At 39.5% G+C, this 22,198-nt stretch overlaps 1 protein-coding gene across 3 annotated transcripts in view; it reads left to right on the forward strand.

Annotated features, from left to right (window-relative positions):
• The first annotated feature begins 1,456 nt into the window (after positions 1-1,456).
• The window catches only part of PPP3R1 (protein phosphatase 3 regulatory subunit B, alpha), a 39,835-nt gene continuing 19,093 nt past the window's right edge, over positions 1,457-22,198 (forward strand). The window contains exons 1-2 of one of the 3 annotated variants that reach the window (XM_082307968.1): positions 1,457-1,689; positions 21,818-21,842. Coding sequence is in view for 1 of the 3 variants with exons in the window: in XM_082307966.1 (XP_082164092.1) it covers positions 1,687-1,689 (3 nt within the window). In the remaining 2 variants the exon portion in view is untranslated. Of the gene's footprint in view, positions 1,690-21,482; positions 21,713-21,817; positions 21,843-22,198 lie in introns of those variants that run through there. The other 2 variants (XM_082307967.1, XM_082307966.1) reach the window with 2 other exon arrangements.

The following is a 22,198-nucleotide window of genomic DNA, read 5'->3' on the forward strand; positions in this document are numbered from 1 at the left end:
CAGTTCCTTTTCCAGAAGAAGCTGAGGGGAGAGGAAATGACCTTTTTAGACTGGAAAGCTCATGCTTGGCTATGGTCCTAAAAAATTAACCTGGTTTTAATGTAATAATCCAGTCTTCCCTTCCCCCACAAATTAGGTTGCCATTCACCTTGAACTTGGCAGGACCTATTTGCATTTCCCTGGCAAAGTGTCGAGCTATTGTGAGCCAAATACCAAATGCCTGAAAAAAACAACATCAACATGGTACTGGATCTTCTCTTTGGCAGTATTAACACAACAATATTTTATATTAATTATTACTTTCACTTCACCACTTCATTTGTCACTGTGTTATGCGCTGTGTCATGGTGCTCCAAAATAAACATATTCAGCACAGTGAGCACAGAAAGAAGGGCAAAAACAGCAAAGGGAACGTGAAATCAACCCATCTTCACTCACTATTTTACTTTACCCTTCACAGAGGTTTTTAAAGGTGTCATCTGGCCTACTTAAAACTTTACAATATATAGAGATCACTCCCTGAGGGTCAGCCTTACTTATGCAAGCAGTTGCATTGCCCTAAATCTTGCCTCAAAGGGGTTACTAAGATGACATCTTCCATCTTAGTTTGCATTCAACTTTATCAGTCATTTTATTTTGTAAACTATCCAGGGCTACAAAACATTAACTACTGGCACAAAACCACAAACATACACGTAAACACTTTTAAGAATTATCTCATCACAGCACAATTCCTTTAGTTTTGTATAACTACCTATTAACACTACTGAAACACAATACCCTAAAAATCTGTTCAGTACTGATCACCTTCCAGCCTGGATAGCCTCTTAAAATATAAGATTAAAAACCTGCGGAAAATAACAGCCAGAACATAAGGAGAGCAGGCACCACTCAGAGCCACACTTCCAACAGCCCACCTGTGCTGAGCTTTCTCCCTGCCTTGAGTCTTTTTTCTTTTGCAGAGAGCAGAAGTAACACAAGGAGGAAGGAAGGAAGCTAGAGCAGCAAGGGCTCCAGCAGCACAGCTTATGAAGGAGCTGAGTGGAACCAGCCTAAGCAGAGGGTGTGTGGGAGAACAAGGACAACCAGCAGCTCTAACAGCTCCTGAAGTGCCTGAGGGAACCTTTCCCTAGGCAGAGGCCTAAGGGAGCAGGCACAGACCTATCTTCTGGTAACACTCAACATCCAGGGCCTTGCAAAAGGGACCTCCTGGCAGCAGAGCAGCCCCTCAGCCGAGACTCCCACGTCCCAACTTTCACAAAGCCTGTCCCCCGCTCTTGGGGAGCCCGGCAGAGCGGTCACAGCCGCTCCCGCCTACCTACACCCCCTCCCGCCCTCACCCCGCCGCCATTTTGTCCCCCCCTCCTCTCCCTTCCCGCCCCCGCCTCGCTCCCTGACGTCACAGCCGCGCCCCGCCCCCCCGCGAGGGCGGTGCTCGGCGCGGCGGGTGCCCGGATGTGGGAGGCTCCGCCCCCGCTGCTGAGCGTTAGCGCCGCTCGCGCCCCCCTCCCTCGCTCGCTGCGCGCCGTTGCGGGTCAGCGCGAGGCACTGCCGCAGTGAGGGGAGCCGGAGCCGGAGGCAGCGGCGGGCCCGGGGCGCGGCGGCGGCGACGCCGAACACGCTACAGCGAGGCCGGGGCTCGGTGGATTCAGCTGCGGGGGAGACGCCTGACGCCCACCCGCCGCCATGGTGAGGACCCTCCCTCGCTTCCCCTCCCCTCAGAGCCCCCCGCTCCCGCCCCGCCGGAATATTCCAGACCGGGACGGGCCGCGGGGGTGGGGGGGGTGTGGGGGGGCGAGGTAATGGCCCCGCGGCCCGGCCCGACCGCCGCTCCGCCTCGCTGCTGCTGCCCTGCCTCTGACCCGTCTCCTCCGCCTCCCGCCCCTGAGCCGTCCACGTCCTCCTGCGGGGGAGAGCCTCGCTGGGCTTCCCCCTCCCTCCGGGCCGCCGCTGTGGCCGCCCCGCGCCTCTCCCCGGGGGCAGGCGCGTCCCCCCGCTTCCCCTCCGCCGCCCACGGCCGCTGCCTCGCCCCCGTGCGCCCCGCTGCCTGCCCGCCTACTCCCTCCGCCGCCTCCCCCCCCGCCCCGGCAGCGCTCGTCGGGCTCGGCCCTTCCCTTTCTCCCCTCGTCCGTCGTCCCCGCCTCGCTCCCCGGCACCCCCTCACCGCACCCCCGCCCCCTCTTCCCCTCAGTCCGGGGGTTCGCCTTCCCCGGCCTGCGCTTCAGCTGCTTTCCAGATGTATCGGCAGCGCCCTAAGCGAGCTCGGCATTTTGGTAGCGGTGTCTTGTGGGGGTTGTTTTGCAATCTCAATAGGGTGCCCCCCCCCGACACCACCACCCCCCCGCCTTTGGTGCAGCAGCGTTTTTCTGTTCATGTGCAGACCGGAAAGCTATAATGCACGTAGCCCATGGCAGGGAGACAGGCTAGATAATGTCTGCTTTAATTGGTCCGGGTTTAGAAAGCTGACGCTTCAAATATGATAGGCATGTGGGTTTTGAGACTGCAGGAAGAAGGTATGCGGTATGTCCAGGTGTGTGTGTTTGAGTTGCTCTGTTTTTGAAATCATGACGATTTAAATTTCCCTTTGACTGCCGTAAAATTAACCCAGAGATACAGTATGGAGTCCTGTAGTATTTTACGTCGACACTAGGGGTGTCTCCTGCTTTTCACTGCTGCCAAGAAATCAACGCCCTTTTTTAATAAACATTTATTTTAGCCTAAATTATCCAGTACCCTGGCTGCAGGAAGACTCTGGCAATATTTTGGTTTTACAGCTGAAGAAATAGAAGTGCTTTAAGCTTTTTCGTTCTTAACACTTTAAGAGCAAGGCCAGCTGTTTATCACATTTCACATTAGACCTCACAGGGCCTGGGAGCTGAAAATGGGTTTCCTTTTGGTTTTAAGCAGGGGATTGCAGTCTTTCTTTTAAAAAAATAAAGTTGTAGCAGAAACTGATGCGTCTGCTCAGGCTGTCTTTGCGTGTACACTTGAATGCCTGTTAGATGTGCATTTGGAGAAATATTTTGAAATATATAAAAGTTTGGTTTCAACTGGGGACTAAACCAATGTGTTTGCTGAATGTCTTCACGCAGTCTTGGAGTACGTTAAGACTGTGAGAAAAGAAGGCTCTTATGTTGACAACAAGGTATTAATGAAGTTGAGACTTAAAAAGAAAAAAGTTATGATTGGAAATTACGCCATGGTTGCAATACTGCTAATTGCTGTGACTATATAGATGGAAAGCGATCGTCTTCCACACAACCGTTGTGCTCATACTGCCATTAGTTGGGTCTTCCGTGAAAATTTTGTTCTCAAAGACTTGCCTGCTGAGACATGCTAACATGCATAAAAGGAAAGAAAAAACTATTTAACCATGATGGCCGTGTGTGTTAGTGACTGGTAATGAACCTAACTTTCATGTACGATTAACTTTATTTTTTTTCCTCCATTCTGACTAAAGTTGTCCTAGCATCTTTTGATGGTATAATCATGTTGATTATTACTTTGTGACTTCTTGAACAGTATTTGTGTATGATCGATTGCAATGTGTAAATGCAGATGCTGGAAAAAAAGGTATGCTGGATATTATCTCTACCAGTAAAGGTGTGTGTTTGCTCATATAAGCAGTAACAACACCAGGAGAATTTTCACTGTATCAGTATGCTGGTTCTGATAACACCTGATCTTAGGTGCCTTGTAGTCTGAAAAACAAACTAAAACTAAACAGGTGATAAACATTAAAAAAAAAAAAAACCACAACATTTCATTTCAGTTGCCATTCTTTTTTACTGTCATTACCCTGTGGATGTTTTCACTGAAAGAGTTAACTTTTAATGAAGTAGTAGAGTAGACCTTGTTTCAGCCTTTGCTTTGTTAGAGTAGAGCAATGCTTTTTTCACAGTTCGGAGTAACATTTCTGTTCTCACAGGACCAGAGAGCTGACAGTTACAGCAAAGAAAGAGGTGAATGTATTGTTGTGTTCATAGTAGGTAGCTTAAGATAAAACATAAACATCTAATGAGTCAGAGAATGTAGTTCTGCATGTTTTGGTATAGCCAGTTCTAAAATAATCTATCAGGCAGAGCATAAGATGATGAGTCCATTACATAATGCTAGAAGTAATGTTGATATGCTATTTCTGTCAGATAGCAAGTTTTTCCTATGAGTAGTATTTTCTAGGAAAGGGTAAATAGCACAGATAGCTGCTATTAAATAATCTTGGTTTTAGATAGATGAATTCTGTTTTCTTGGGGTGGTCTGTATTCTGGTTCATATCCAGCTCTTGAGCTTTATAGTTGTAGGACAGAAGACGCAGAATTCCACTGGAATCACCCAAACCATGTTACACAGTGCACCCATCTTTTTAGCTAGACACTATTCAGTTGTTTCGACTCGCTTTACTTGAGTAATGGTGCTTCTGGTGCATTTTCTCCAGCTGAAGCTGATCTAACAGTGTTTCTAAATTGCTGAAGCCAAGAATCACCAAAGCATTTTTTGCAATAAAACAAAAAAACCCCAGAAGACCATCTTGAATCACTGTTTATTATTCAGCAGGGAGGGTATTAAATAAGTTGGTTTCTTCTAGCTGAAGAAAAAACTAGTTATTCCATTACCAAATCATAATTTCACTGCTATCATTACAAACATCTGAATAGTCACTTGAGTTTTGTAACAGGTGGCAGGAACTGAGAGGCACTCACATGGTCTGTCTTATGTCTTACAGCCTACTGGTGGAATAACTGGTCTAGGATTCAAACTGTGAAGCTCATGTGTAGGTCTTAAGAAGTATTTGGTAGGCTTATTTAAGCCAGTTTGTTTAATAAAATCTTTTATTTTGGAAATAATTTTCAGAGGCATAGTTTAGAGGCCAATTTGAATATGCAAGCTTACTTAACTCTGTGACCTACAAAGGAAGACAGCTCCTGTTGATGGAGGAGGAAAGAGACTCTTTAAAATGTAATTATATTTTTTCACTGTTTCTGCGGTAGAAGTAGAATTCTGTCTTTATATGGTTAAACTATTAATTTAACAATAGGAAGGAATGAAAATTGAGTAGTTTAAGGGAAAATGGTTTGTGGTGGGCATGCCTCAGGAGCTTCAGAATATTCATCTACTAAGGCATCTGACTGAACACTGAAAGGGAACCGTTAAGGGAGTGAGATTAATAACATCTAAACTGGGGTTTTTATTCATATCTGAAAGGAGATGGGACTATCTTCTGTTGGTCAGTGCCAGAAAAGGAGGCTTCAGTAATTCTGGTATTTCTCGGGAAACAAGTGAGGCAGAAATGCACGTTTTGGTGCCAAACCATTTCTTGGTCTGCTTCTGCCTCCTTATTTCCCTCATTTTTGTATGTCAGGAAGACACACAAAAAGCTGTTAAGCTGTAGCCAGGCTACTGTAAGAAAATTATTTATCAGTTTTGATTGACATAATACATACTTTCAAGAAGAAATGCATCTAGCAATGAATATCTCACAGCTTTCTTGCAGCTGGATGTTGAATCAGTGCTTACCTGACAGCGTTGCAGAAGGAATAGCTTTTTTTAATTGTCGGTATGCTTAATAGTGTTCTCCTACTGTAATTCATAAATTACACTTGCATAAGATTTTTCAACATTGCTTTGATTGCCCTGCTAGTAAAAGAATTCTTTTGGTTTCCCTCCCCTTTTTTACTGCCTGTGTTTAACTGAGTTTTGTTAAAGAAAATTGTATCCTCTCCTAAAATGTAAGTCTGAATGGTAGTTGAGCATGAAACTGTTAAGACTTTGGTTTAGCTATATGAAATGGTGACCAAAAGTTGTGTTCATAGGAAAAACTTTTTTGTAATTTGAGCTAATATATGACTTCCTGAAAGCAATTTGCTCTTGATTTCCTTGCCCCTCCTCTTTCATTCCAATCCTGTTCTCCCTGCTCTGGGTAGTATAATTTGTGAATTTCTAATTGGGAAGAAAATGACACTGCACTGTTCTTTGTTGATTAGCAGCCAATTAATTTAGTGACACATTTCCCTGTTTTCCATCCTTTCCTTCTTCTGGCCTATGTTTTTCTCTTCTCCTGAGGTTGTTTATTCCTCCGCGTTCCCTACAGAAAGACCACAGGGGCAAAGGGGGCTGGCTGTTCCCATGCTTCCTACGTGCTAGTTCTTTGCCAGAATCATCAGCAGAAATAGGGAAGGTGCTACTGTGTGATGTCCTTGTCACGATGAAACTCCTCTGCTCTGGAGGAGCGAGCACTGCAAGGATGGGGGAGTAAAGATTGAAGTGATGGGGAAGGAATGATGAGAGGTATGGATCTACATCAAAAGAGAGAAGTGAAGAGTGCTTATACTTTAAAGGTTATGCAGTTGGAACCTTCTGAGCAGGCTATTGTAAGAAAATAAGTATCTTGTTTTACTTGCATACCCCTGTTAATTAAAACAGAAAAAAAGGTGGAACACCTGGAAATGGTAAGAATTTTATTGGCTGACTCGATGATATAAATTACTTAAACATGTTCTTTCTTTCGCAGAGACCATAAGAGCTTATCTTGCTGTGCTTTTGTGAAGCTGGTAAATATTGTCCTTGTTCTACAAATGAAAGAGGTTGAGGTCGTGGCAGCGTAATAACTTATCCCATAACTTATACCTTTTTATTGTTTAGAAGTTAACATTAGTATGTGATGTCGGAAATGGATAACGTGTTTGTAGCGCTGAAAATAAAATACGAAGTCTAAATCAAATTGACTGCTACGAATTTTGATGTCTTGGGGCTGATGATTTATTGGAGTTAGAATGCAGCCACTAGAAAACGTGCTGTACACTGTCCATTCAGCTTAAGGCATGTGATGGTGTGTAGTGGTTGAAAGCTTGGTCATACACTACCATCTTTCAACATCTTTGTAGCATTGCGGTAGCCACTTAAAGGGACTTCTTTTAGAGATTAGACCTGGAAGTGGGCCTTTTATATCCCATAAAAGCTAATCGGTTTCTTAAACAGTGGCCTAAAGTAATCTTGACGCCAGCAGTTTGAGAAAGATCTGCTACAAAGGTTGCCTTAATGTGCTGAATGAAGTGGGACAGTCTTGGATACGGACTGACATCTTTTAACCTGGAATAGATAGATCTTTCAGTATACCAGTTGAAGTATTTTGGGAATGTTTTCACAGCTCTTCCCCTGGATCAATGATCAGGGAGCTTAAATGACTTGAAATTCATGATTTTGTAATGATTTAAGTACAAGACTAGAAGAAATATTTTCTGCTTGATGTATGATGTAGCTAGATTATTTTGGGCACCATTTGAAATACTATATTTCCTTAGTAATATTGAATATCGAGATAAGTTTAACCAGGGTTAAGCTTAAACTATGGCTTGTCTTCCTATTCAGGTCTGTTCTATATAATTTGAATAGCAAAAGTCTGCGGAGAGGCTAGGGTTTTTTTGTTTGTTTGTTTTCAAAAGTTTCAGGTGTGTGTAAGAATAAAACCCACATCTTACAAGTGAATTAATTCTTGGAATGACAGTTCTTCTAGGAAAATTTAATCTTGACATTTTATGTAGCTTCCTAAATGTGTAACTTGAAAATTTTAATTTGGTAACTATACTTTATTAGGCCTTTTCCACATACAGAAAGACTGTTGAAATGTTTTATATGTTGCTTTTAGATTGTACCTAGCACAGTCACAAGCACATTGTTACTTTAGCTGCTTGGGCAAACTACGTAGATGGTGCAAAACAGGCTGGAGACTATATCTGACTTGCTTGTAACTTGACAGTGAGTTGGCCCTGCTATTGATACTCTGTTCCACAAATAAGGAAGAATCCCTAGCGATATAAATAATAATCTTGAACTGTCTTAAAGAAGTCTCAGAAACCCTTTAAATGCTTTGGATTAAAGGACAGCATTGCTCATGAGCTGCCAATAAAAATCTTGGCTTCCAAGCTGTAAACAGGTTGTGCCAGTTAATACGCTCAGGTGAATGTTTGTGAGGTCTGTGTTGATGGATGTTTTTAAGCAACCTGTTAAGGCAAAGAACCGGAACTCCCCCGGTAAGCTGATACTGTGCCTATTTTAAAAAGCTTATGCAGTCGGCTTGAAGTTCACAAACACTTTATATCATTGTCTAGGTTAGGTAAAGTAGGAATTAAAAAATGTAGTAAGACACTTGTTAGTTAAAGAACTTCAGTCAGAATTTGGGAGGGGCAGGAGAGGGAGGGATGGGGTAACAGATAGGAAGCCAGGGTTAATGTGTTTCTGGGAAGAAACCCAGCTACTGGAAAAGTGTATTCAGCTGTGATTCTCACAGGAATATAATCTTAGGATCATCTTTAAATGCTGTGGAACTTCTTTTCTTCCTCCGGTATATTTGTGACAAATACAGAGGCTTTTTACCCTTTGTTTTAAGCAGCTGGAAACTTTGGGAAGGAAGACCTCAGCTACATCTCTCTTTTTTTTACCCCTTCTCCATTGTCACCCTGTGAATGCCTCCTCTGTGTACGTTTATCAGGTGTTTTGTGTTTTTTGTAATAGGTAGTAAAAGACAAAACAACTGTTGTTTCATTGCTGACTGTGTAGGTTCTGAATAGCATCACTGAAGGTGAAAGAAGTAATTTGAATTCCCTGTGCTCAGTGGTACTATGGCTTGCAGAGGGGACTTTAAAGGGAGTTTTTTTGAAACAAACTCCACGAATACGACTTTAGGCCTGAACTTACGAAGGAGAACTCATGTACTTTGTAGGCATGATGACTGAACAGCTTTTTCAGTGTTGTGTATGTAATGATGTTCTCTTGGGGAAGTTTAATTTAGTACTGAGCTGCTGCTTACCAGGCTTAGCACCTTGGTGTCATGGGTCAATTTTGTTGATAACAGTGAAGGAACACTTTGTAGATAGAAGATGCAATGTAGATCTGCTAACAAGTCTAGCAAAAAAATCATGATAAATAGGAGAACTTCTAAACAGCAATAAAAAAGGCCATATGAATAAATAGACTTGATTTTTATATTTGACTTAAGTAGACTGTCTTAGCACTCTAATCACTGTTCTTCATAGGGGTCTCTGGTGAAATATCTGCTCCCTACTTATTCTTAAACTTTTTTCAGGGATTCTTATAAAAAGGGTGTTAGTTTTCCTGAAGTATTTTATTCAAAACACTAAGTTTGGTTATTTTAGTAGTAAGATTAAAACATTTGCATTGTGTACTGCTGGCGTTGGTTTTTTATTTCAGACAGTACGTTGAAAAATCAGATTAGTGGCAAATGTAATTTATAAAATGTGAAAGGTTGGTAAGTTTGGATCTTGTAGTCTTGAATGTTAGAGTGCAACTCTGGTGTTGGTGCAGCTGAGTTTGCCAGAGTTCAATTCTGAAAAATTCTCTTTTGAGAGGCTTTGAAAAAATGAACAGTGAGCTAGAAGGTGGCCAAATTCCCTGTCTTGGTGAGAAGACAAAAAGTCACGTGAGTAAAAGGGACTAAAATTGAGGGGAAGTAGATGGTGGTTTAAGATTTAGGCATTGCATGTCATGATGTTGTAGTACTGTAATGCTCTATAGTGGGGGGCAGAGCAGCTAAAGATTCCAGAAAAATTGGGAAGAATCAATTTGAGTGAGAAAGTGGGTGATTTTTCGCAATAGTTTTATCTTGGTCACTTTCTCAGAGGTATTGTTTACCATCTGTGCAGTGTCATAAATATTTTGGGAAGTCAGTCCATGTTACCCAGCATCTCACAAAGAGCAGTTAAAACACTTATTTTAAAATTAGAGGTGTTCTTTGATTTGCAGTTCATATTACAGACTGGTGTACAAATGTATACATATTATATGCTGCCTTTAAGGTTTGCAAGCAGTCAATTTTGGGAAGTATAGCCTATGAAGAGATAAGATGGTAGCCTGTGGTTCTGTGGGCAGATGGTGTGTACGTGCACAGTTGTGTCAATTAGTCTTTAGGGGGTGGATGCAGTTATTTTTACTGGGCCTTGGACTAGGGTGACTAGATTCTTGATGGTGAGCCTCCAGAGCAACTGGTAATTATTACTGGAAGCCACTGGAGCTCTGCAGGGGTGCATCTACTTGACTTATTTTGGGACCTGTGGACCCTATAAATTGCAATAATTTTTCTAATGCTGCTTTGTGTGTACTTTTATGCCTGCTTTTATGTACATTTACAACTTATGAAAATTCATAGCTCTTCAGGACAGCTGTTTTTAATTGTATTGCTAGTTAAGGCAATTAATAAGCTTTGATTTCTGACAGGATGAAGGAATTTTTTTTTCTTTAGCAAATGCTATGAATCTTTACCAAAAATAATGCTAACATCTATAAGTAAATGATATTTTGGATAGTTCTTCAAAGATTTGACATGTGATTGTTTATAAGCTACTGACACTGTGTTGGAATTCTAATTTAATCTTTTGAGTACCCTATTATTAGCTTGGAGCAAAAGTGCTAGATATCTCTATTTGATAATGAATGTTAAATATTTGCATTCCTGTACATAAATATAAGAAACAAGTTGGTTCCTGCCCTGAAGAACTTAACCTAAAATATTCTATCTTTTAAATTGCATTTGAATATTACTTCATATAACCAACTCCTGAATGGACATCGCCTCAGCGTTATGATTAAAAAAAAAAATCAGTATTTTCTCCCGTGACACAGGTCATATAAGGAAAACTGTTTCAAGATTTTGGAATATTCTATAGCAGTGAAAACCTTAATTGAAAGCAGCGTGGTATTTTTCTGTGTTTTACTATGTTTCATTTTGCTTTCCTTTGATCGGATGCAGTGCATCTTTTTCAGAAAAACAATTCCAGAACAGTTTGTACCGAGAGAACTTCACCAGCTACGTTGGGAACAAATACGTTAATTTGTATGTTTGTCGGTTGCTGTCGGGGGATAACATGCTCCATTTCATTTCCAGCTAGGTTCTCATCTTTCATATTTGCCTCAGCCTGATACATATGTGAGATATATCTGATCAGTCACAAGGAGGCCTGTAGCCATTTCTTGCAGAAGTTAGGGAGGAGGTTTGTTTTCTCTACTGGGAGTTCTGTGACTACTGTACCTCCTTCTCTGCTTTTGGAAAACCCTCTGCAAAGAGAAGTATTATTACTCCTTTTTAATGCTCGCAGCGTTGCTGAGGAGCAGTAGTGTGAAACTGATCTAATGATTATCAGTTTTCTTCCTGCCTGTAGAGTTAGGGCTTTGTGTTACATCTGATCTTCTTAGTACAAGCAAAAATCAGGAAGTTCAGAAACTTCAGAAGACTGAGCCACCCTTAGTTTTATTCACTTTTTTGTATTTGGAGTGTCACAAATCATATTTCTAAGAGAGTTTTTGATTCTACAAATGTTGAGAACACTTGCCTTTAGCTTTTTGAAAATAACTCCAAAAGCAAGTTTAAATTTGCAAGCATGGTAACAAGTATTATATCTTTCAGTGACAGTAAGTTCCACAACATACTAAAGCATGTTTAAAAAACAACGCAGAGAAAAGAAAGCCTACCTTTCACACCCCTCATCAATCCGGTGACAAGACTGCTTGACTGGAAGTATTATTGAGAAAATAACAAATTTTTTGACTGTTTCTGTTAACTTTGGAGGGAGGTATTGAACTACCAATTAACCTGGCAGAGTTTTTACTGGGATTGTTCTAGAGAGCTGTTTGCTGAAGCTCCCTAGTTCTTCTTGGGTTTATAGTACCTGGAAGTGCTGAGAATTAAATTGGTGCAATTGAAAGCAGTCTCATGAGAGTATATCTATAGATAGCAAATTATATTTCAATGTGGCTTTAGGTCAAGTTCCTATCTTCTTGTAAAGTAACTGCTTGTTCCTATTTCTATGTAGGTCAGCCAGTGATTAATTCTCAGTTTTGCTGGACCACTGTTTTATTGCTTTGTGTTGGAGTGGAAGTTTTGAACGTTGTCTGTTTTCTGGGAAGGTACTTCAGAAAAACACTGTTCTATCTCCAAATAGTTGTGGAGAAAGGGAGAAGCTGAAAGAGCTTTAATTGCCTAATAAATATTTTACCTGTAGAATGGGTGTTTTGACTCTTTTGGGTAGTTTTGTGTTTCTTCATTTGACAGGCTATAAGATGCTAAATAATAGCCTAAGTATAATCTGTTAATTACTAGTGAAAACTGTGTGACTTTGTTCGTAGTCCCTCCAGGTTCTTTGTGATGCTTGCATACTTTGGCTTGATGTTGAGAATGAAGTTTTATTTCCTTTGTTCTATGTATTACTTTATTTTTCCAAATCTCAAGTTGTTCTCTCAGGCAAGCATGTACACAATTTACTGCTTGCAGTTGCTTGGATTTTCTATGTTCATATTCACCAGTGAAGAGAAAACATTCCTTTTTATCAATCAGACAAACCAGAGAAAATTATATATGGCTGATACCCAATTTATACCCATTACTGTCCCTAAGAACAAGATCAACATGATATGCTTTGGGTTTTGTGTCCCTTTAGTATTCCCTCAAGTGTAAGTTGTCCTTGATTTTGAAAGAATTTGTGGCCTATTTGACACCCTACCTGTTGTCATTTCTTTGTTATTAAGATGTTGACTGTTAACTCTGATAATCCCATGACACCTTAGTTACTTGTTATCATCTTCAGTCACGTTTTATGCTTTCTCACATACTGTTTATTATAAGCTTTTGCACTATATACTTACAAGCAAAATTTCCTTCTTTGAAATGCTCTCTAAAACTCTTCAACTCTACTTCTGTTATGCATAAAGATTTATGGTTTGTTTGTTTTTTTAAATTTGTCATTGATCTGTCTGTTGCCTTGCAATCTTAGCTGTATCTTCTGTCTTGTTTTGTACTTGGATTAAAAATTTTCTGGTTGGACAAGCGTGGTCTTGTTTTCTTTTTCACTAGCATGGTCTTTGTCAATGTGACAGCACAGTCATGGAGTGGATTGGTTGAGAAGATTTATTGCAATTATCTTTAAAGTTGGGAAAGAAGGCTGCTGTGGTCTCTTTAGCTAAGGAAATTGAATAAACTTCAGTGAAGAGCCTTGTGTAGTAAACCTAGTAAGAGGTTTTGTGGGTGAAACCAATATGTTAACGTAAGTGGAACAAATAAACGAGTGTCTTGCAAATTTTTTGTGACTTCTCCAGAAGCAATGGAGGACCAACCTGTCTCACCCCAAAGACTTAGTAATGTGAACTCTTAATTACATCAGAACTTACTTTGATTTAGTGGTGACAGAACTTTATTGTTCCCCTACCGAAGGTTGAGTTGCTTCAGAGTCTTTCTGGGAAACTCCTTTCCTTGGCTTTTGAAGAGTTCATTATTCATTTATGCACTTAAAATTACAGGGTTCTGAGAATTTTCAAGAGTGATGCAAGCTTTAGAAATGCCGCTCTGTGGTGATTGCATAAGTAGACTGGGTCATTGCCTCTAAAGGGTGGTAGCTGGGAACTGCTGAAAGTTAAATTCTCTACTAGCACACATAGAATCATATCTTAGCTCATAAAGTTAACGCTTTTGTTCCCGTGACTCTTTCTCTCAAGTTCTATTTGCAGACTGCGGTGCTTATGCAAGTTTTTGCAATGAGAGATCTTGTTATTTTGTATGAGAGTGTGTGGTTTCTCATATATACGAGGGTTTGCTTTTCTTCAAATAATGAGATTTATTTGTTAGTTTTCTAAATGTGGCGCAATCTTTTCTCTGCTTCACCTTGTTTTAAAAACTGCACTATGTTTGCCTCCAGCATTGATAATTATCTCTACCTGACATTGCAAGCTCTGTCAGTGAGATCATTAAATAGAGCAGAAAACCTTAATATTCACACATTACAGATGCCACAATGGACTTAAGTTTAAAGCAATCCAGTTATCCGTTAATTTTGTCTTATGTCTACATCAAGCTTGTGTAAGATAACTTCTGGGGGATAGACACCTATCTAGTGAATGATACTATCAGTGCTAACTGTACGCTCTGACTTGGTGGCTCCTTCTCTCCCCCAAATTCAGGAAAGGGAGTTTGCAGTAAAACTGTTATCCACCTATGGTTATGCCTTCTTCTTCAGCAATTTTACGAACTGTTTTATTTGGTGTTTCTACTGGGTCCTTATGTCTCATTCTGTCTTAGGTGACAATTTTTTTCTTGAAGACGCTTTTAGTTTGTCTGCAGATGAGTAAATAGTGTTGTGTGTATGTATAGGTATGTGATTAAACCAAGTACTTTATTGTACCTTCAAGGTCATGCAAGTTTAGATTTTTGCGGAAAGCTCTGCAGTTGTAACAGAGTTCAGACAGGAAAAGCTATGGCATTTATAGATATGAATATAAATCATATAATCCCTCCTATAACTGGACAGACTTTACAGATTGGTTTTTGATCCTGAACACTTCAAATTCAAAACATTAAAATTCAAAACGAGTGTTTTTATTCTGTTTGACTAGATACATGTTTTATTTCTATCTTTCCTTTAATATTAATAAAGCAAAAGGGCATATTAAAGATAAAGGTTGAACCCTCTTATAATTACACTCTTGATTCCTTTAGTTTTCCTGTCTGATAGAGGCTTTGGCAACAGTAGCTATCTCTAGTTTCGGGTTCGCTTCTTGCTTCTTTGGTCTAGGGCTTCCCTGTGGGATCCTAGAATAGCTACTTGACTGTGATGGCCTTAAGCCATTAATATCTCATTTTGGAGGAGACCCGTGGACAGTGGAGGATTTAAATAAAGCATAGCAGAAGTGACTGGCCAACTGCCAGCCAGAGGACAAGTGGCTTCCCTTAAAATGACTGACAGAGCTTGAGCAGAGCCATGGCTGGATTAGATGGTGACTAAGGAGTAAACTGCAGGCTTTTCCTAAGACTTGTACAGTCGTTCTTGCCTTCTGCATCCTGAGGGGGGGATGTGGTAGAACCCGATGTACATCCGAGAGGGGAGAATCTTCTAAAGAATCGTCACTTCTTTTGTTATGAGCAAATTGAATAAATGTATCCAAAATAAGGTGTTTTGTAGTAAGACTTTTTCTTTTTTTAAATGTGGCAAAGGGAATTGTAATGCTTATTCTGCATACTTGCAAAGAACAACAATGCCAGAATGCTGTAACAGCTTTAACCTGACCTGATCTCTACTGTAATCCCAAATCCTGCAATCCCCTTTGCCTGGGTTCATTATCTCTGATGTCTGCAATTTAAATGCCATGTTCAAGAATTAGGTATTAATCTTTTTTTGAGTTCCTTCAGTACTGAAGGTCACAAGAGTGTTTTCTTTAGAGGCAGGATTAACAAATTTAGGCTACTTTGGAGATAACACATGTAAAACTTGAAATCTTCTCCTTCCAAAGGTAAGTTAAAACAAGCTGTGTTTCTTTTCCAGCAGTGCCCTTTTTTGACTACAAAATGCTTGTAGCCTTCCTTAATGTTTGCTGCTGATTAGCATTCAGGTGAGATACTGAGTCAGAATATTAACAGCAGCTGTAAGACCCATCCCTTGTACCTTTGTATTTTCACCTTTGGGTTAAGGTCATACATAAAAACTGAGCACTGATACAAGTTCAGCGGTTTATCAGAATTCTAGTAAACCTTCCAAGAAGTGTAACTGAAAGTGTTGGGCAAAAAGTTACGTAGCTTCAAGGGACAATGATAGAACTGATCAGCCGGTATGGGGTAGAGTACAGTTTATGACGTAGTCCCAGAATGGAGGCTGCAACAAAAGGTGAAGGTGGAACGGGAGAGTATGTTGGCAGGCTTATGTCATTGGTTTTAAACAGCTAGGTGGAATTGTAAGAGAGATGCTGAGGAGTTGTGGATGTATCGCACTAGGTAGTTGTATCCTCTGGAAAATTGTGGCAGCCAGAAAATGGAAAATGCCTCTGCCTCCTCAAAGTAAACCATAAATTGATTGGACAGCAGTGTATTAGCTAAATATAATGGTAAGATTTTTTTAATCCCAAGTGAAACTCCTCCATTTTCTCTGGCTCTATTTTTTTTAAAGAGAAAAGGTTATTAGACCTTCTAAAGCATTTGGCACTTCAGTTATTACATTGTCTGGGCCATTAAAAACATGCTTCTCAGTTTTTTCAACTCTTGTAGAATCAACATTTGGATAATATTTGTGTATGTGAATAAAAAGTAGAGGACAACATGTTAGCAATCCCTTGGCAAATTTAGAGTTGAAAAATGTGTACATTTTTGCATTAAGGTACAAGAATTAGATGATAACAGTTCTCAGTTTCTCTCTGTTTATTGGACATGTTTGGTTTACTGTCTTCAACATGAGAAGCTTCAAGTATTGGGTTGTAGCTGAATCAGAGAAGTTAAAAATCATTAGAGAAATTCCTAAATAAAATAAACTCTTGGTACTAGAATAAATAGCCTTCCTGCAACTTTTTTTCCTCATGCTTCATGGGTTTTACCAGTGACCAACAGTCATAGCTGGGAAAGCAAATGTGTCCCAGAAACACTTGGAATAACTTAAAAGCAAGTTCGAGTAGTAACTAAATACCAAGATTTAAGGTCAATACATAAATTTTAGTTTGCTTCTGTAGATGTATCTTGTGTTCAAAGGTCCAGGAGAAAATACTGTAATGCATTGCTGTAATACGCACCTTATTAGTGGTTGACTGAAGAATTAAAGGAACAAATGGATACTCTTCCATAACAATACTTTTATTTATAACTGTTTATTCTTTTGCTTACATAACATTGCAAGATTTATTTGGTAAAGAGCATGTTCTGTGTTTTTCATGACCCATGCCATTCTGTGAGTTCAATATATGATGGCAATTCTAGCTGTTGGAGTATTGTTAATAATAAAAATTACCCATTTCAATGGGAAGTTTTACTTGAGTTATGCTCTCCTGCTCTTCTTCAAGTACCTTCTGAATACCTGAGTCATTTACTGTCACACTTGTGGTTTGTGCTACTTACTTGGTACCATTACTGCTGCTTCTATGTTTGTCTTACTTGCCTTTTCTTCCCTTATTTTTTTTTTTTTCTGTAACCCCTTGCTTTTCTGGATACCCTGTAAGAATTCCTTGCTCGCTTGTAACTTGTTTCATTCCTTCTGTTGCGCACCTGGACAGCTGAATGTTCACACCAAAGGGTAATGAGGTGCCCAGATTTGACAGTCCAAATACCAGAAGGGAAATGAGATGGTTTCCAGCTTCCAGGTACGATGTTGGACTTTTGGACAGACAGGGTGATGGCAATGAAATACGTGGTGGGACTCTTCCACAGCGTTGGTTCCAACAATGAGTGGGGCATGAGCTGAGGTTGTGAAAATTGTGTAATTGTGAGGGTTCAATAAATTATCATCTTAGTTGGATTCAGCTTGGAAGTCCTGCATCTTAAACTGCTGTCGTACTATTTTAGCTCCAGGATTACAGGGGCAAGGAATTAGGCTGCCCCTCAGAAGAGTGAATGGATTCGTTGACGGCCTGGAAAAGTAACGTAAGATTGGGAAGTGTAGTACAGCATACTGCTAGGAGATATTTAATTTTGGAACTTGCTGAATGTGAGGCAGGTGTCAGGTATTTGTATGTATTTCTTTAATTCCTTCTGATCGTGATCTTAGAAACTAGGTTGAGAATTTGGGGTCAACAGGGAAATGTCACTGCTCTTCAGTTGCTCGAACTTGTACATGTCTTCTAATGTAATGCCGTCTAATTTCTTGGCTTCGCTTAATTCTTCTGCATCACAATATCTGACTCAACGTTAGTATGATCGTAAGAATGTCAGAGGTAGATTTATTCTCTTAGTATTTGAGTAGAAGTCTTGTGCTAGAGAGCTGCTAATTCTGAGGAGCTAGTATTTGGGGGAGTTGCACTTTCTGTGCCTGGAATACTTTTACGCAAAGCAGGTACCTAGTAGTTGCTTTGCATAAAACAATGTAAAAGTCACCAAGTTGTTTTAAATGTTGATTTCTACATTTTGACAGTTAGTCTGCACTATTATCGGCTCTTGAATTAAGTCCAGTCTTGTTTTCGGGTAACCGTGTGGTGATACCCCAGTTTTACGTAGATTTCTTTTAGTGGCTGCAATGAAAAGCCTAAAAGGTGACTTAATTACTCCGAGTCAAACACAGATGCCAAATTCCTTAGCAATCTTATCTATGACATCTGCTTTACAAGTTTCGTTTTGTAGTGTGCAAATAGATATTCCTGTTAAATATACCGGAAGATAATCAGTGACATGTTTTTCTTGATTCACAGGCGCCTCTCAGGCCTGTATTGTATCTCGGGCCACACAACTTCTCTGTATTCAGTAGTTTGTTTGATGAGGGTATTTTGTCTTTTTCTAATCAGATTTAACCAAAAAAAGGCAAAGTATATTCACACCGTTTCTGAATGGGGTAGATGAAGGTGTTTTTATTGCTGCTTTTTTTCCAGTCAAACCTTATTCCTGTTTTTCTTGGTTTAAGCCATATTTGTTGTGGTGTCTACAGAAACCTTGGGCATGTCTTTCATGTGTGCTCTGGTAAACTTTTTGTAGGCTTTAATTGCTCTGGTAAGCTGCATGTGAAATGTACAAATTACACGAGGTGAGATCTTGCATATTTTTCTGATGATCGGTTAATTCAGAAATTCAAATATTAAAGTGGCTTAAAGCCTCTGGGCTTTGTCTGAAATTCATTTTAACAGATATTTAAACCACTGTGGTTGTGTCTGTGTGGCATGTTCTATTCGTGCAAAAGTTTTTGCAGCCTTGATAACAAATACCATCCTTTTCAGTTTGCCAACTTGCCTGGTGGTTGTTGATGAAGAATACAGTGCCAAACTATGACAACCAAAGTTCTAGTAACTTGGTGAACAAGGGCTATTAAAAAACAAACAAACAAACAAAACCCCAACCAACCAACCAAAAAAAAACCCCAAACTTCTCTTCACCAAGCTGGCAGTTCTTCATTGTTAAAGCTTTGTGAAAATCGCAGTGCATGGAAGATGAGCTCAAAGGACGACGAGGAGGAGAAAGAATTCTCTGCAACAGGTAATTTTCATTAATTGTTAATTTTGGTGGTATGGAGAAGAATGAGACGAGAGAGAGAAGCATTTTGTGTGTTTGTGGAAGAGGAAGAAGGGTCTTTTGAGTAGGCTCTTTTAAAATGCTGACTGCCAGCCTCTGCCATCTTTCTTCTTAACACTTCTTTTCTAGTTGTAGTAGTGGATGATGGAAGACAGCTTTTTTGTGTAACTTGAGAATCGAACTTGATTGTCTTGGTAATCCCTAGTTCTGACCCCCAGCTGACATGGCTTGGTTAACTGTTTCACTTGTACACTGTCGTTTCTTTCTTGTGATAACAAAGATAATGAGTAATGTAGAAGGTGCAGGAGCAAATGCAGGAAGCGCAACATAGGGCGTGTTGACAGCACCCCATGAGGTGCCCACGCATCAAAAACACGAACGCAGAAACATTAGTCATGGTGCGTTTCTGTGGGAAGCTTTGGTGCGTAGGTCTAACAGCCAACTGCAACGTCAAGGCAGTTTGCACGTTTAAGGCCATTTACAACGCGGATGAGCTTATTACACGGCTTTGTGTGTTGCTGCAGAAATCGTAGTCAATCTCGGACAGCTACTGCTGTACATGTGCTAAACAGATCTTAGGAGACCACTGTTGCTACTTGTTGAATTAATTCATTGTCTGGCTGTGGAAACAAATAAACTTTGAAACAGTCTCAATTTTAACCTGTTCCAGGAGACCATTTGTATTTGTAGTCCCTCGCACACCACCTTTTGAGAACTAAAATTGAGATGAGTCCTCAGCTGACATTGTGGCTTGCTGGCATTTAAACACGTTTTCTGCTTTTATAAAAGCAGAAAACTAATTGAAGGCTGACATAAAATTTAAGTCTCTGAACTATTTACCAGAAGAGGTACATCATGCAGAAAAGTAACATACAATTAAACAGTTCTAGAAAGTGTATTCTACTAATGTATGCTGAAGAACTGTTTTGCAGTCTGATGTCTTACTGTGTACAAGCTGTTTTGTATAAACAACTTGAGCTAAGAATTTAGCTTCTGTTAATGTTGCTAATTGCAAATTTCCTTTTTTATTTTCTAGCCACAGCTCTTCATGTCTTTCACTAAGAGGAAACTTGTCAAGATAATTGCCCTTAACTGACCTTGGAGGAGCATGTATAAAACTGATCTTAAGAAGAGAGAGCGATTAGTACTTGAAGTAACTGCCAAAGAAGGAGAAATCAAGAAGCACATTTTTATGGATAATCTACAGAAGAAATAAGACTAAAGCCCATTAATAGGTTATCCTTAATCAGTAAAAAGGCACAGCAGCTGAAAGGAGAAAAGGAAAATAATTAGTAGAGAATAAAATTGCAAAGAACATTTTTATTCTTAAAGGAACAAACTACATGTCATATGAACTTCTGAAATACTTTAGTGACATGTTTTGACTTCTCTCTAGTGAGCTGGTATTTCTGCAGTATTCAGAATTTGGTCAGCCTTCTGTTAGTAGACTCTGGACTGTTCCCTGATCTGTAATTATTTCTGTCTATAAGCCATGATTTTGCTGCTGTTTAACCAGGAATTAACTTGTAGGGATCTAACAGGATTAAAAAAAAATGTCAAGACTATTCTAAATGGATAAGGCTATTCAAAATATCTGTAATATTCCAGCTGCTTGTTTTAATTGTGTAACTTGAGAGAAAAGAGGCGAACTCTGGCAGTATGGTAGTAATACCCAGATGCAGCTGAGGAAAGCGTGTTTTATACAGGCGTAGGTGCCAAGTAAATCTGTTGTGGAGTGTTGATGCTGTACAAGCTGCATTTCTTCAACAAACCATGTGTCACTCGTTTCTAAATGTGCTAATATGGTGTATATGAGAGGATACTCTCACTTCATGTGAGGTGTGCTAAATATATATCTGGCAGGAAATACTAATATTACGAGTTTTTCTAAGTTGGCAATCTTAAGAGAGTTGTATCAACCTTGTCACTCTGCACATTTGTATAAATGAACTTCTCTGCATCAGAGATGCAATGACAGATGCTGTTTGGAGATTTTTACTGTGGCTTTTGTCTTTTCAAATGAGTATAATTTTTTTAAAACCTTGTAAAATAAAAAAAGGTCAACGCAGTGTTCTTTTGCTGAATAAGGTTTATAATTATGATGTAAAATTTTCTGTTAGTACATCCAATCAGAAAGTTACATTTTCCAGCATTCTTTGGAATGCTGCCTAGTCCTGGTGTTAAACTTTGGTAATTCTTTGCATTAAAACTGTACAGATGACAATGTGTACCTGATTTTTTTTTTTTTCCTTTTCTTGAAGGGCTCATTTGATACTTTATGAACTCTCATAGCTGTGCTTCCCTCCCTGCTTTTTTTCAGAACACATTAATGTGGATGTAGCTAGACCTTCCATCTTACTGACTACCTACCTGTTCTTAAACAGCAAGAAAATATTCAACCTATTTAGCACTTGTGTTTCAGGGCTTATATTGTGTCTCATACAGCATGTACACATACTGATTGTATTTGGGGACAAATTAAGTGACTTTTTTGTATTGCTGTTCAGAATACGATGAAAAAATGCCTGGCCCCAAGACCAAATCGTTAGTCTTCATTTCTGAGGATCAAGTTGTTGGTATAGAGGAACACTTTTGTGTTTGTCCAGGTCCCAGCTGGGCGAACAGGAATCTTGGCACGAGTAGCTTGAACATTTATTGTACCAAAAAAAAAAAAAAGATTAAAATCTTTTTAAAACTTCGTAGACTTTTGGATTCTTCTGTGAAGACGGACACTCAGCACATCAATAGCAGGTAACTACTTTTAAAAATACCTTATTAAAATACTATGTAGCAAATATTTAATAATTATGTCATTTTTGCATTGTCACTTACTAGATTTTTCTAATTTTTTTGTAGATATCCAAGTTCCAGTCCTGGATAGGTAAGTATTCTTAATGCTTCTTTTTAGCAGTAACTGTTCCACAGAAAAGCTAAGCTGAAGTTTATTCACTTTTTTCTCTGCTCTCCAAATATTTTTTTCAGGCTACTCTATGTAGATAACTTGATTATGGCTTAGCATCTGCATCTAGATGCATAGTAAGACTCCTTAATAAATATTGCACTTAGTTCATGAACTGAAAAGAGTTATTTCCATTTTTAATTTTTCCTGCTCAGTTTTCAGAAGCATTTTATGCTTCTTTAGGCAGATTGATTTCAGTAGCCTGTACTAGAAATTAACTTTCTCCCAACACCTGAACAAGGATGTAAGTGCCCAGAACAGGCTTCTAATGTAGTTAT

Source organism: Platalea leucorodia, assembly GCF_965183815.1.
Source record: "Platalea leucorodia genome assembly, chromosome: 3".
In the NCBI taxonomy this organism is placed as follows: Eukaryota; Metazoa; Chordata; class Aves; order Pelecaniformes; family Threskiornithidae; genus Platalea; species Platalea leucorodia.